The following is a 15370-nucleotide window of genomic DNA, read 5'->3' on the forward strand; positions in this document are numbered from 1 at the left end:
AGGATTGTTCCCCGCATCTTCTTTGTCTTGGGTCCCTCCTCACCTGCTTCTCCTCCTCCTCCTCCTCCTTCCAGGCTGTGCGCTCCGATGAAGACCTCAGCACCGTTTCTGACGAGCTGTATAACCGCAAGATCCGCGTCCCGCCTTTTCGCCACACACTGAACAGCCTGGCAGCCTTCACCACCTACCATGTGCGCGTGGCCTGCCACTGCACGGAGGGCCACTCGCCCTGGACTCACTGGGTGCCCATGGACACCTTGGAAGGGGGTAAGACGGAGGGAAAGGGGGGGAGCTGAGATGTCAAGAGCCTGACCCTTTTACCCTCACCCTAACCTGGAACGGTCACTAAGTCAGCAGTCCTAAACTAAAGTCTACCCTGTAGCCAGAAATGGCCTCTTACTCCTTACGTTGAAGACTCAAGTTACAACTATTTTATTTTATTTTATTATGTTATTTTATTTTATTTATTTTATTTTATTTTATTTTTTTATTTTACTTTGCTTTACTTTATTTTATATTATCATTTTATTTTATTATCATTTTATTACAAGAGACTAGACAATCACCTGTCTGAGATAGGTTCCCCTGCTTGAGCAGGGGGCTGGACTAGAAGACCTCCAAGGTCCCTTCCAGCTCTGCTCTATTCTGTTCTGTTCTGTTCTGTTTTATTCTATTCTATTCTATTCTTTCTAATTCTATTCTGTGCTGTTCTGTTTTATTCTATTCTGTTCTTTCTAATTCTATTCTATTCTATTCTGTTCATTCTATTCTTTCTAATTCTATTCTATTCTATTCTATTCCCATATTCTATTCTATTCCATTCCATTTCATATATTCTATTCTGTTCTGCTCTGCTCTGCTCTGCTCTGCTCTGCTCTATTCTATTCTATTCTATTCTATTCTATTCTATTCTATTCTATTCTATTCTATTCCATATATTCTATTCTATTCTATTCTATTCTATTCTATTCTATTCTATTCTATTCTATTCTATTCTATTCTCATATTCTATTCCCATATTCTATTCTGTTCTGTTCTATTCTATTCTATTCTATTCTATTCTATTCTATTCTATTCTATTCTATTCTATTCTATTCTATTCTATTCCATTCCATATATTCTATTCTATTCTATTCTATTCTATTCTATTCTATTCTATTCTATTCTATTCTATTCCATTCCATTCCATTCCATCTCTATTCTATTCTATTCTATTCTATTCTATTCTATTCTATTCTATTCTATTCTATTCTATTCTATTCCATCTCCCTTCATTCTATTCTATTCTATTCTATTCTATTCTATTCTATTCTATTCTATTCTATTCTATTCTATTCTAGTCCTGCCACGGTGCACATATGGCTTCTCTCCCCCGCAGTGCCTGCAGCCGCCCCGGAGGACATTGTGACTATTCAGAATGGCAGCTGCACCATCATCCAGTGGGGGGAACCCCGGGGCAAGATCAACGGGATCCTTCAGGGGTACAAGCTGGTTTGTCAAAGCGGGGACTCGCCCGAGGTGAGTAGGCTGTACCTGCAGGCCGCCTGGCTCCTGAGCCCTGTTCCAATCCCCAGCTGAAAGTTTGCAGATCATCCCCCACTAACGACCACTTGCTTAGCGACCATCGCAAAAAGGGATCATAGGACTTGGGCACACGGCATCCGTCATAAATAAGAGTCAGTCGCCAATTGCCTGAATTTTGATCACGTGACCCTGGGGAATGCTGCAATGGTCGTAAGTGTGAAAAACGATCATAAGTGCTGTTGTAACTTCGAACAGCCACTAAACAAACTGTCATAAATCGAGGACTATCCGTATTTACGATGACCTCCTGGGCAGGGTCACGTGATCCCCATTTGCGACTGTCCCAACCGATTTCTGACAAGCAAAGTGACTGGGGGAAGCTGTGCGACTCACTTAGCAAATTGCGGTGATCTGCTTAACAACCAGGTCAAAAAAGCTGTAAAAATCAAGTCCCTTCACCACCACCTTGCTTCTCATTGTGGTCGTAAGTTGAGGACCACCTGTATCGCATACCGTTCCCTTCTTTGGGTTGGGAGTCATAGAAGGCTGGGAGGGACCTTTGGAACACGTGAACCTCTCAAATCGTTGCGACGCCATTTTTTAAGGAAAGAAATTCGGAGGGCAGAAGACAAAGAAGAAGAAACAGCTTTTGCTCCTGTGTGATTTTGCCCAGCGGGCTTGCTTAGTGGGTCCTTGGGACTCGTAACACCTGGTTGCCCCCCAGTTGCACATCCCCTGGTCAATATCTCACTGAAGGCCTTGCCTGTCTCTTTCTCCCCCCAAGGTGATCGTGGACGTGGGACTGACCAACCAGACAGTTTTGTCTCTGAACTCAACTGTACAGAACTTAACCGTACGGATTGCAGCCTACACCAGTGCTGGAGACGGACCCTGGAGCAAAGCCATCACAATCTTCCCCTTGGAACCAGGTAAGAAATGGGAGTGCATGTGGCCACCTGGAGGGCCGTCACCTTGGGAGAACTTCAGGCTGGTTCTGATGCTCTCAGACCACCCGGCTTTTTGCTTCTGCTCCTTTTCTTGTGGCTTGGAAACTTATAGAGTTCCAGAACATAAGCTAGACTCTAGAAAGAGTATAGAGAAGAGCAACAAAGATGATTAGGGGACTGGAGGCTAAAACATATAAGGAACGGTTGCTGGAATTGGGTATGTCTAGTTTAACGAAGAGAAGGACAAGGGGGGACATGATAGCAGTGTTCCAATATCTCAGGGGCTGCCATAAAGAAGAGGGAATTAAACTATTTTCCAAAGCACCTGAAGGCAGGACAAGAAGCAACAGGTGGAAACTAATCAAGGAGAGAAGCAACCTAGAACTAAGGAGAAACTTCCTGACAGTGAGAACAATTAATCAGTGGAACAGCCTGCCTCCAGAAGCAGTAAATGCTCCAACACTGGAAGTTTTTAAGAAGAGACTGGAAAGCCATTTGTCCGAAATGGTGTAGGGTTTCCTGCCTGAGCAGGGGGTTGGACTAGATGACCTCCAAGGTACCTTCCAACTTTACTACTATTACTAAGTGGAGTCTCTGGTTTCAAATGTAGGTCTGGTGGGCCCCAAAGGATCAAAGTTTTATTCTAATCGAGGCAATGGCGGTCTTGTCTATTGACCATCTTCATCCATCTATCATCTATCGGTGGAGTTCTTGGTTCTCTATGACCTTGATGGTTTGCTTGCAGGTGTTTTATTGCTCAAGTATCCATCTAGCTAGCTGGCTATCTAGCTATCTCCATCCCTCCCCCCACTTGTCCCCCCACCCATCCATCCATTCATCTCCCCACTCATCCATGCATCCGTGCATCCAATCACTCATCTATCCATCCATCCAACCATCCACCCACCCACCGATCCATCCAGCCATCCACCTACATAGTTCTTAATGTTTTTTTTTTCTCTTGCAGGTGAAATACTACCAGCTCCTCAGTCAGGTGAGAAGCTTTTTTCTGAATCCAAGGGACACTAAAAATGGAAAGTTGGGATAGGCAACTCCCCACAATGAGGATTATTATATCTTCCATCCATTGATCCTATGGAGTTTTGCAATGCGTGTCTAATGGTCCTACCAATGATGGTTTGTCTTCCAGAACGTTTCAGAGGCTAAATCAGTGTTTCTCAACCTTGACCATTTTAAGGCATGTGGACTTCAACTCCCAGAATTCCACAGCCAGCAATGCTGGCTGTGGAATTCTGGGAGTTGAAGTCCACATGCCTTAAAATGGTCAAGGTTGAGAAACACTGGGCTGGATAATTACCTAGAAAAGTTTACCCACTGAAAAAGCTCCATTCACTAACAATAGTTTCTCTTCTTCACAGTAGGACTCTCTGTCCCTGCCTTCTCCTGGCACTGGTGGTACGTGGTGATCGCGGTGGCCACTGCTGTGGCAGCCACCATCTTCATCATCATCTTCTTAGCACGTATGAGGAAGAAGGAAACACGTTACGGGTAAGGTGGCCCTCAAGAAAAGCCATACAGTGTTTAAGTCTTGATCAGTCCTTTGGGTGGTTCTCGTGGTGGGATCCATCAGGACCCCATTTCGTGTTTTCTTTCTGCTCAGGGAAGCATTTGAGCCCAACATGGAACAGGGGGAGCTGGTGGTTCACTATCGGGCCCGCAAATCGTACAGCCGCCGGACCACTGAAGCTACTTGTGAGTTCTTCTTCCCCACAAATGCAGTGTGTATCAGGGCCTGACTTTACACTGAGATCCAGAAAGCAGCATTCGCTGTGGGGTCCTTGGGGTCCCTGAGCTGGATGGGGTTTTTTTGCAGACATTTCGTGACCAAACTAGGTAACGTCATCGGTGCATAAGGAACATTCACATTTCCCCACCGTTTTAGCAGTTGCAGCTCATGCCCGTCAAGGCAACAGCTGGTGCAAAGTTGAGCTAGACCAGTGGTTCTCAACCTTTTTAATGTTGTGACCCCCAACCGGTCGTAAGTCGAGGACGACTCAACCAGTCGTAAGTCAAGGACTACTCAACTGGTGCAGCACCGTTTGCAGAATGGGACTTTTGGCGGGCTCAGCAGGGCAGAGACAGCCTGGACAATTCCTATTGGCTTTTGAAAGCCAATAGAATTAGACTCTATTCAAGAGAGTCTATTCTATTGGCTTTCAAAAGCCAATAGAATAAAAGGGAGTAGCACAGCTAAGGAAAAGGGGGAAAAAATGGCGGACTGCGTTGTTTGGCGACCCCCGTGAAATGGTCGTTCGACCCCAAATGGGGTCCCGACCCACAGGTGGAGAACCACTGAGCTAGACTCTGATGTAGGTGACCTCTTTAAGTCTTATGTTCCATCACCTTTCTATATATATAACCCTCAACAGTCCATAAATGGCTAGGCAGATTCCATAAGATCAAAGGAGAAGGTTCTCATGGTGGAATCAGGAGCCTCTGCCCGCTTATCCTTCAGAAGGAGAAGATCAACCCAACTTAGAGAAGAAGGTTTCCACTTACAGCCCAACCAGGAAACCTTGATACGATTCAACCCAGATCCGGAGATGTTTGCAGCAACAGTAGAAGTCCAATCTTCCCCAATGCTAGCTGATATTTTAGCAGCCTCACTTCAGGCATCTCTCCAGGACATTAAGCCGGGAAAGCTGGATTGTGTTGGCTTCCCGGCTGAGACTTCTGTTTTGGACCTCAAGGAGGCCTAATTCGGATATTTCTTCTTGCCAATTACTGGCTGGGTTTAAGGCAGGCGTATCCAACCTTTGGCAACTTTAAAACCTGTGGACTTCAACTCCCAGAATTCCCCAGCCAGCATAGCATAGCTGGCTGGGGAATTCTGGGAGTTGAAGTCCAGAAGTCTTAAAAGTCGCCAAGGTTGGACAGCCCTGCTTTAGACGCTAGTGCATAGATCAGTGATGGTGAACCTTTTAGAGACCGGGTGCCCAAAAACCACCACCCCCATCCTGTCCCCGCTCCGCCGTGCCCGCTGCACCACCCACCTCCTCCACAGCCCACCACAGATCACCCAGGTAGCCCAGCAGCGCCCGGTGGCCACGCCCTCCACCCATGCCCTGCAACATCACCTGCACGCGATGGGGTGCAAGGACAGAGTCTTGTCCCCGCTTCCTAGCTACCATGTCCTTGGCTGAGCAGCATTGTGTGGGCCGTGCCCGGGGGCAACTCTCCTCCGGAGGGCTGCTGGTGAGGGGGCTGTGGGAGGAGGCGGGGCTGGGGTGACGTGCGTGTGCCCACAGAGCGGGCTCCGAGTGCCGTCTCTGGCACGCGTGCCCTAGGTTCGCCACCACTGGGATAGATGATTTGAGTCAGGTCTTCTTTGCAAAAGAGCCGAGGTGGCGCAGCAGTTAGAGTGCAGTACTGCAGGCCACTTTAGCTGACTGTGTTCAGCAGGTCAGCGGTTCAAATCTCACCGGCTCAAGGTTGACTCAGCCTTCCATCCTTCCGGGGTAGGTAAAATGAGGACCCAGATTGTTGGGGGCAATGTAAATATATATATATACATTGCTTACTGGTGTACACCGCTTAGAGAGTGCTTGCACTTAAAGCGGTATATAAGTCTCATAAATAAAATAAATCTCCTTTCCTTCCTACAGTGAACAGTCTGGGCATTAGTGAAGAACTGAAGGAGAAGCTTCAGGATGTAATGATTGACCGCCATAGGGTGGCCCTGGGCAAGACCCTTGGCGAAGGTACGTTCTAGGGGCCGGTCTCAATTATGGCTTAATAACGGGTTCAAGGTTAGGGCAGCGCTGTACCACATAGAACAGGGGTAGCAAAATGACTTTCGATTTCATTCTGATTAAATTAGGCAGTAATTTAGGTAGCAGCTCCCAGCTAACCCTTGTTGGACCTTGTGGGGGTGAGGCCAAGATGGTGCCTTCCATTTGAAGCCGCCATCTTAAGTGTTTTGACCTCTCCTTGTGGACGACCTCGCCTCGATAGTACCTGAATTGTGGAAAGTTCCTGATTGGTTAACCCAGTGTTTCTAGTTGTAATAATAATAGTAATAAAGTTGGACAGGACCTTGGAGGTCATCTAGTCCAACCCCCTGCTCAGGCAGGAAACCCTATCCCATTTCGGACAAAAGGCTGTCCAGTCTCTTCTTAAAAACTTCCAGTGTTGGAGCATTCACCGCTTCTGGAGGCAGGTAGTTCCACTGGTTAATTGTTCTCACTGTCAGGAAGTTCTCTCATAGTTGTGTGGAAGGGTGGACTTCAAGTCCCAGAATTCCCCAGCCATCAGGCTTGGGAACTTTAAGAGAGGTGGACTTCAGCTCCCAGAATTCTCTGATCAACAAAGCTAGTGAGGTTTATGATGTGTGGACTTCATCTCCCAGAATTCCCCAGCCAGCAAGCTATTGAAGTTTAAGACAAGAGGACTTTAACTCCCAGCGTGGCTGGCTGGGGAATTCTGGGAGTTGAAGTCCAAGTGGAGAAACACTGGGTTAATTCTTAAGAGCTGCGAATTTGCATAGCCCAGGACCAGTCTGAGAGAGACGCCTTTTGCTTCTGATGGAAAATAGTAACCCACCACACAACACTTGCCTAAGATTAAATACATGTAAATTTATGAGGGGGGGGGGAAGTAACCCAGACATTGGCAAAATTATCCTAGCAGGAAAAGCCTCCAATTGCATCATGGAAATAATTGCGTGAATGTTTGCTAGTTTATTAGAATTGCATAACGATTCCTTTCAAGTCGCCGGAATTTCTCAGATTGTTGGCAGTCTCTTGCAACTGGCTTCTTTTTCAGCCTGCTGATTGGCTGGCTGTGTTTGAGTTGTTTCTTTTGCTATGGTAATTGTTTTAGTCTCTGGGTTAGGCTGGGATGGCTTACGTCCTGCACTGGGCAGCCATCGGGATGGGTTGGCCCCTAATCCATTTTTATAGCTTAATGATATATAAATTGGCCTCAAATGGGAAGCCGGGTTTCTAAGACAGCCATAATGATCAACTACACCATTACTAAGCACTCTCCCTGGCTCTCTTGCCGTCAAAATAGAACAAGAGATGAAGGGCCGTTTTGCTCATTTAGGTCAGAGGCCTGTGGCAGACTTTCCTTCCCAGCGTCACTTCAAGCCCAGCTGGAATTAGTTTGGAAGCATTTCTGAAAGAGGAAAACATTTAGAGAAGCTTTTGTCAATGGATCTCCTTCCTTCCTTATTTCCTTCTTCCCTCCTTCCCCCCTCCTTCTTTCTTTCTTTCTTTCTTTCTTTCTTTCTTTCTTTCTTTCTTTCTTTCTTTCTTTCTTTCTGTCTTTCTGTCTTTCTTTCTGTCTTTCTGTCTTTCTGTCTTTCCTTCCGCCCACCCTCCTTGTCCTTCCTTTCCTTCTCTCTCTTTCCTCCCTTCCTCTCTCTTCTTTCCTCTCCTTCCTTTCCTCCCTCTCTCCCTTTCCTTCCTTCCTTCCTTCCTTCCTCCCTCTCCTTCCTTCCTTTTTTCCTTCCTTTCTTCCTTCTCTCCTTTCCTCTCCTCCCTTCCTTCCTACTTCCTTCCTTCTGCCCACCCTCCTTGTCCTTCCTTCCCATCTTCCCTCTCCTTCCTCCCTTCCTCTCTCTCCTTTCCTCCCTCCCTCCCTTTCCTTCCTCCCTCCTTGCCTTTCCTTTCTTCCTTCCTTCCTTCTCTCCTTTCCTCCCTGTCCTTCCTTCCTTCCTCCCTCCCTCCGTCCCTCCCTCCCTTTTTCCTTTCTTCTGCCCACCCTCCCTGTCCTTCTTTCCCTTCTTCTCTTCCCTTCTTCCCTTCCTCTCTCTCCTCTCCTCCCTCCCTCCATCCCTCCCTTCTTCCCTTCCTTCAGTGGTAACTTCGAACAGTCACTAAACAAACAAGCTAAAGACTACCTGTATATATAATTTCGTTTGCCTGTTTGTGTTCGTGTGCACCTTGTTGGCCTCTGGCAACTAAGCAGTCAAGTCCCTGCAGTTTTCTTGGCACGGTTTTCCCAAGCGCTTTGCCCTTGCCTCCTTCCAAAGCTGACAGAGGAGAACCAGCCCAAAACCACTCAGCTGGCTTTGGGCCCATCTTAAAGCAGGAATAGAATTCCCTGGTTCCTTCCTGGATGCTTTTACCCACTGCAACCAACCGGCTCATATCCCAATTATAAATATAGTCGGATAAATCAGAAAGCACATTAAACCAGCTACGTACATGGGCGCCCCAACGTCCTCGCCTTGCCAATGGTTCGTTTTGATGCCATTCCAAAGGACAGCAACCTCTCTGCAGCCCCCACGTTCTCCAGGCTCAGCCAGAAAGGCCAAATTTAAAAATAAAATTAAAAAAAAAAACCTATAAAAGAGAACCAATAGCTGGCTTCTCAATTTTCCCTAAATGTTTTTAATTATGAGTATCCGATCCTGGCTAGATTCATCCCACGCCTTCAAAATGGATAACAGGAAGCCGTTGTTATAAAATAATCTGGCTGATTTACTACTCAGCGTAGGTGATCGTGTTACTTGGGTGAAGATCAGTCATTTTTCTATGGAAAGACATCCCTTCCTTATCTGAGCTATCCATTTTTTTCTTCCCTTCATGTAGGACAGGCTCATGATAACGTCTGGGTTGGGGGGAAAAAAACATCTTCTTGCCCAACCATATAATGATGTGTGGGGGTGTACTTAATCCCTGAGGACCTTTGGATGACAACCTTTTCCCCTGCTATGTGGCTGGATTTCATAACTCTGCTTTTCTTCAGTGGAAATTCTTCCTTCCCGCCTTCTGAATCCCCAGAACGCGAAAGAAAGCCCAACCTTCCTAAAATCAAATTAAAGTCTCCAGCAAATCCAAAACCTTAATGTGCCTGAAAGAAAACACAGCAACTGACAATCGGATTTGGACAGTCAAACACCCAACAGAGAAGGAAATCAGCCTTCAGTTTCTCTGACCCATGCTTAGACTTAGGACGCGAATTAGGATCCGATTTTCCCTTGCTACATGAGGCGGTTGTTAAATGAGTTGCTGCCAGTGGTGGGATTCAAATAGGTGAAGAACCAGTTCTCTGCGTGGATGCCGCTTCCGGATGTCCGTTCTGGGCCTGGGCCACAAAAAATTAGCTACCAGTTTCTGCTGAACTGATGCGAACTGGCTGAATCCCACCACTGTGAGGAAGGAAGGAAGGAAGGAAGGAAGGAAGGAAGGAAGGAAGGAAGGAAGGAAGGAAGGAAGGAAGGAAGGAAGGAAGGAAGGTGTGGTGGGATTCAAATATGTCAACGACCGATTCTCTGTGTAGATGCCACTTCCGGAAGTCCATTTTGGGCCTGGGCCACAAAAAATTAGCTACCACTTCTGTTGAACTGTGCGAACTGGCTGAATCTCACCACAGTGAGGAAGGAAAGGAAGGAAGGAAGGAAGGAAGGAAGGAAGGAAGGAAGGAAGGAAGGAAGGAAGGAAGGAAGGAAGGAAGGAAGGAAGGAAGGAAGGTGTGGTGGGATTCAAATATGTCAACGACCGGTTCTCTGTGTAGATGCCACTTCCGGAAGTCCATTCTGGGCTGGGCAACAAAAAAATTAGCTACCGGTTCTGCTGAACTGGTGCGAACTGGCTGAATCCCACCACTGGTTTTGCCCCATCTTACAAGCTTTCTGCAAGTTGTTGAGTGAATCGCAGAGTCGTTAAGCGAGTCCGGCTTCCCCCATGGTCAGGGAGGAAGGAGGAGGAGGAGGAGGAGGAGGAGGAGGAGGAGGAGGAGGAGGAGGAGGAGGAAGATGACTGTGGGGTCCTTGGTGCTCTCTGAGCATGGCCATTTTCTGGCAGACGTTTCATGACCCAACTAGGTAACATCATCAGTGCTAGGAGGGAGTGGGGCTTGTGGAGAGGAGGGGGAAGCAGGGGAGGGGGGGATTCTCGTATTCTGTAATGGTCTCCTGCTGGAGCAGGCGGTTGGACTAGAAGACCTCCAAGGTCCCTTCTAGTTCTGTTCTTCTCTTATAGTATCCTCATTAAAAAAAGACCCTATCCATAATAATAAAAAACCTTTTCTGATTCCAGCACAGGATGATATGAGTACACAGAGCCATCCTAAAGATGGCAGGCAGGTCAGCCATATTTGATTTTCCTCAGAGAAACCTCACAAAGAGCCTTTTCTGCTTCCTCTGTCTCGACAGGAGAATTCGGCTCGGTTATGGAAGGTCAACTCAGCCAAGATGGCGCCGTCTTTAAAGTTGCGGTCAAGACAATGAAGAGTAAGTAACCATAAGAAGAAAAAAATATATCCTTTTTTTTTGGCGGGAGATTTAGAGCTGCCTCAACCCCAATAAACTGAGAGAGCACAACTTTCCTGAAGGAATGCCACTCTGCATATACCCAGAGGTTCCCTTTCCTTTTCCTCAGTGTTAAGTGTCTTAAGGGTGTGTGTTGTGAGTCCCCTCTCCTAAGAGGAGATACATCTGGCGGGACCCAGAAGAAGGGCCTTCTCGCTGGTGGCTCCCTCCCTTTCGAACATCACACAGAGATTAGAGTGGACCCCCCCACTTTGACACTCTTTCATGAGGCCCTGAAAAACCTGGTTTTGCCAACAGGCCTGGGGACACCAGGGTGGCTGGGACTCCTTCAAGTGGCCTGTTTGATAGTTGTCACCAGTGGGGTGGGTTGGGGTTATTGTTTTTACTGTTTTTATCCTTTTTATACTGGGTAAATATTTTTTTTAATTTTAATTTGTATTGTTATTGTAAGCTGCCCAGAGTCATTAGGAGTGAATGGTGGCCATATAAATCCTCAAATAAATAAATTTGATGTCTGTCGTTGAACAGCAAGTTTCATTCCCAGAAATCCCTGAGCAAGGATTAATGCTTCCGAAGCATTAATTTCTCTCTTCTCTCGGCAGTTGCCATATGCACCCGGAGCGAGATGGAGGACTTCCTCAGTGAGGCCGTTTGTATGAAGGACTTTGACCATCCCAACGTCATGAAACTGATCGGTGAGGGACAAGGAGGTCTCTTCTTCTATGCCTGGCTTCTTGCAGACATGTAGAGCATCCATGGTCTCCTCCTTCTAGCCCAGAGAGCAGTCAACAAGGCCAACCATAGAGAGTGGTCAACAAGACCAACCATACAGAGTGGTCAACAAGGCCAATCATAGAGAGTGGTCAACAAGGCCAATCATAGAGAGTGGTCAACTAGGCCAACCATAGAGAGAGGGGAAGAAGGCCAATCATAGAGAGTGGTCAACAAGGCCAATCACAGAGAGAGGTCAACAAGACCAACCATAGAGAGTGGTCAACAAGGCCAATCATAGAGAGTGGTCAACAAGGCCAATCATAGAGAGTGGTCAACAAGGCCAATCATAGAGAGTGGTCAACTAGGCCAACCATAGAGAGCGGTCAACAAGACCAACCATAGAGAGTGGTCAACAAGGCCAATCATAGAGAGTGGTCAACAAGGCCAATCATAGAGAGTGGTCAACAAGGCCAATCATAGAGAGTGGTCAACTAGGCCAACCATAGAGAGCGGTCAACAAGACCAACCATAGAGAGTGGTCAACAAGGCCAATCATAGAGAGTGGTCAACAAGGCCAATCATAGAGAGTGGTCAACAAGACCAATCATAGAGAGTGATCAACTAGGCCAACCATAGAGAGAGGGGAAGAAGGCCAATCATAGAGAGTGGTCAACAAGGCCAATCATAGAGAGCGGTCAACAAGGCCAATCACAGAGCGGTCATAGAGACCAATCATAATGGTCAACAAGGCCAATCATAGAGAATGGTCAACAAGGCCAATCATAGAGAATGGTCAACTAGGCCAACCATAGAGAGGTGAAGAAGGCCAATCATAGAGAGTGGTCAACAAGGCCAATCATAGAGAGTGGTCAACAAGGCCAATCATAGAGAGCGGTCAACTAGGCCAACCAAAGAGAGGTCAACAAGGCCAACCATAGAGAGTGGTCAACAAGGCCAATCTTAGTCAAAAAGGCCAACCACAGAGAGCGGCCAACAATTCCAATATAGAGAGTGGTCAAGGCGGCCACCTTGAGCATGCCAGGTTACCTACTCCTTTCCGTATGGCCTGCCTCCCTCTCCTTCTGTGCACTTCCTCCTCTTATTAAATCTCCAGACTGAGATTGACATCCAATCGTGTGCAGATTTACAATTTCCGGCCTGGAGGGGGGAGGGGCAGGTGGCCCGGCCTGGAGAGACCTGCGGAGTGCACCTTTGCTCATTCCATCTGGGGCAAACTTTTTTTCAGCTGGAGCCTGGGAAAAAAAATGACGGAAAAGAAAGGAAACAGTGCTTGGGCTTTGGGGGGAGGGAGAGAGGGCTGGGGAAAGCAGAAAGGACAGATTGTCCCCTGGGGGGGATGAAGCTGTGAGCTAGAGCGAAGAGAGAACATTACTTGGGAAAACAGATGTTGGCAAGATTGTCGGATGGGGCTGACAGACGGGTGGGCGGAAGCTCAGCTAATGCAATTCAAGCTTGCTTTGCGTTTGCGGGACCTTCTCACTCAGTTCCCCCCCCCCCTCTTCTTCCCTGTCCCTTTTTCCTGCCCTCTGGTTCCTATTAAAGAGGAACACGGTCAAAATAACATACGGGCTTGGTAAGGCCACACTTAGAATACGGCATCCAGTTTTGGTCGCCACGATGTAAAAAAGATGTTGAGACTCCAGAAAGAGTGCAGAGAAGAGCAACAAAGATGATTAGGGGACTTGAAGCTAAAACATGCAGGAATTGGGTGTGTCCAGTTTAATGAAAAGGACTAGAGGTGACATGATAACAGTGTTCCGATATCTAAGGGGCTCCACAAAGAAGAGGCAAGTTTGTAAACCACAATACCTGGTCTTCCAGAGTCAGACTACTATGAAATCTGGGGAACTTTTTATGATTGGCTGAAAAGAGAATACGGTTAAAAGATAGTTAACATCAATTTAGATGGAAGAAGAAGGAGCAGATAAGGAGGGAGACCCAGGCGACGCAGTATTGAATAACTGGTGGTTGTATAAGTGTTTATAGAAGTATATACCGAGAAGGTTAGAGAAATAGAAGTATTAATCTTATTGTATATAATACAGATAGGGAAATTTGGAGAGTGGAGTTGCTCGGACATTACCCCTGAATTGTATCTGAAGAGGGATGAAGAAAGGAGAGGAGAGAGAAAAGAGTAAAGGAGGGGAGAAGGAAGTAGGAAGGTTGGAGGAGAAGAGGAGAAGTAGGGAGAAAGGGGAGGAGAGTGGTGAAGGAGAGGAGAGGAAGAAGAGGGAAGTAGGGAAGAGAAGAAAGGGAGAAAGAAGGAAGAGAAGAAGGATACGTGAAAGGGGAAATGGGCGAGCAACACCAAAAGTCATGTGTATGTATTTATTTCATTTTATTAAAAGTATCTTGTATATGAGTGTTAAAAGAATGTATGTTACCATCTGATAAATATTACGGTATATGTATGGGGGAGAGTTTGGAAAAATAAAAAATTATTTAAAAAAAAAAAACCCTGGTCTCCCACAGCATGCTAAATACAAGTGAACAAACTGCCGTGTGGTTTAGCGAGAAGGAAGCCAAATCCCTCAAAGGAAAGCCACACTTTCTTTTGATCAAGGAGAATACTTGCGGCTCAAGGTTGAACTGTGGGGTCCCTGATGCTCTCTGAGCTTGGTGGTTTTCTTGCAGACATTTCATCACCCAACTAGGCAACGTCATCAATGCTCAGTGAGGTTACCTAGTTGGGATAATGAAACGTTTGCAAGAAAACAGCCAAGCTCAGAGAGCGCCAGGGACTCCACGCCTTCTTCTGTTGTAGAGAATTCACCAATGTCCTCTCTCTTTCCCGAAGGCGTCTGTCTGCAGAACACAGAAAGTGAAGGATACCCCTCCCCTGTGGTGATCTTGCCGTTCATGAAACACGGAGATCTGCATAGCTTCCTGCTCTACTCCCGGCTTGGGGAGAGTCCTGTGGTAGGTAGCAATTAGGCCCGATCCTTGATTCTTAGCCCTAACACAGTGGACTCCATTCCGAGGGGGGCTAAGTCCAAGAAGAGAGCCTAGTCCTTGTTGGGTGTCTCCTCTGATTGTGTTCTTCTTTCTTCACAGTACCTGCCCACGCAGACCCTGGTTAAGTTCATGGTGGACATTGCAAGTGGAATGGAGTACCTCAGTAGCAAGAACTTCATTCATCGCGATTTGGCGGCCCGCAACTGCATGTGAGTGTCTACAGCTGGACAACTCCAAAAAGGGGGATTTAGGAGCAGAGATCAGCCATGAGGCCCCATCGGGATCCGTTTCAGCGTTCTGCATCTCGGCACCCCCATCCAGATTTGGGGGAGCCTTTGCTGAGAATTCTGGGAGTTGAAGTCCAGAAGTTTCTTGGCTTGGGATGCACAACGATTTCAGTCATCGGAGGATATATATATACAAGCTGTTGGGAAGGCCTTGCAATCCCTTATTTAAGAGTTCAGTAGCAATGTTGCTGCATGTCAGCCCTTCATGGTGACTAGACTAGGAAACGAAAGGCCTGCACGTAAATGCTATTTTTGTTATAAGGTTGTTATTTTCTTTTTCTTTGGTTTGTTTCTTTATGATTTTTGTAAATAACTCTGGGGGGGACAGGCATACTCCTTTCTCCTCCCATTTTCTTCAGAAAAACAACCCTGTGGGGTGGGGTGGAAGAGAAGGACTGGCCTAAGTCACCCATCTGGCTTTCATGGCTAAGGCGAGATTAGAACTCACCATCTCCTGGTGATGGGCCCAAAAGTACCCAATGGGTTTTCATGCCTAAACGAGGACTAGAACTCACCGTCTCCTAGTGATTGACCCAAAGGTACCCAATGGGTTTTCATGCCTAAACCAGGACTAGAACTCACCGTCTCCTGGTGATTGGTCCAAAAGTACCCACTGGGTTTTCATGCCTAAATCAAGACTAGAACTCACCGCCTCCTGGTGATTGGCCCAAAGGTACCCA

At 46.9% G+C, this 15370-nt stretch overlaps 1 protein-coding gene across 5 annotated transcripts in view; it reads left to right on the plus strand.

Moving 5' to 3' along the window:
* AXL (AXL receptor tyrosine kinase) overlaps nt 1–15370 on the plus strand; it is a 52151-nt gene that overhangs the window by 32914 nt on the left and 3867 nt on the right. For 4 of the 5 annotated variants that reach the window (XM_039369140.1, XM_039369136.1, XM_039369137.1 and 1 more), the window contains 11 exons: nt 75–267; nt 1379–1518; nt 2309–2453; nt 3439–3465; nt 3851–3980; nt 4093–4184; nt 6098–6193; nt 10597–10674; nt 11316–11408; nt 14246–14367; nt 14503–14612. In XM_039369140.1, the coding sequence (XP_039225074.1) occupies nt 75–267; nt 1379–1518; nt 2309–2453; nt 3439–3465; nt 3851–3980; nt 4093–4184; nt 6098–6193; nt 10597–10674; nt 11316–11408; nt 14246–14367; nt 14503–14612 (1226 nt within the window). The remainder of the gene's footprint in view (nt 1–74; nt 268–1378; nt 1519–2308; nt 2454–3438; nt 3466–3850; nt 3981–4092; nt 4185–6097; nt 6194–10596; nt 10675–11315; nt 11409–14245; nt 14368–14502; nt 14613–15370) is intronic. The other variant, XM_039369141.1, reaches the window with a different exon arrangement.

This window comes from Crotalus tigris, unplaced genomic scaffold (genome assembly GCF_016545835.1).
Source record: "Crotalus tigris isolate CLP2741 ecotype Arizona unplaced genomic scaffold, ASM1654583v1 scf7180000020990.9691751010:1144802, whole genome shotgun sequence".
Classification (NCBI taxonomy): Eukaryota; Metazoa; Chordata; class Lepidosauria; order Squamata; family Viperidae; genus Crotalus; species Crotalus tigris.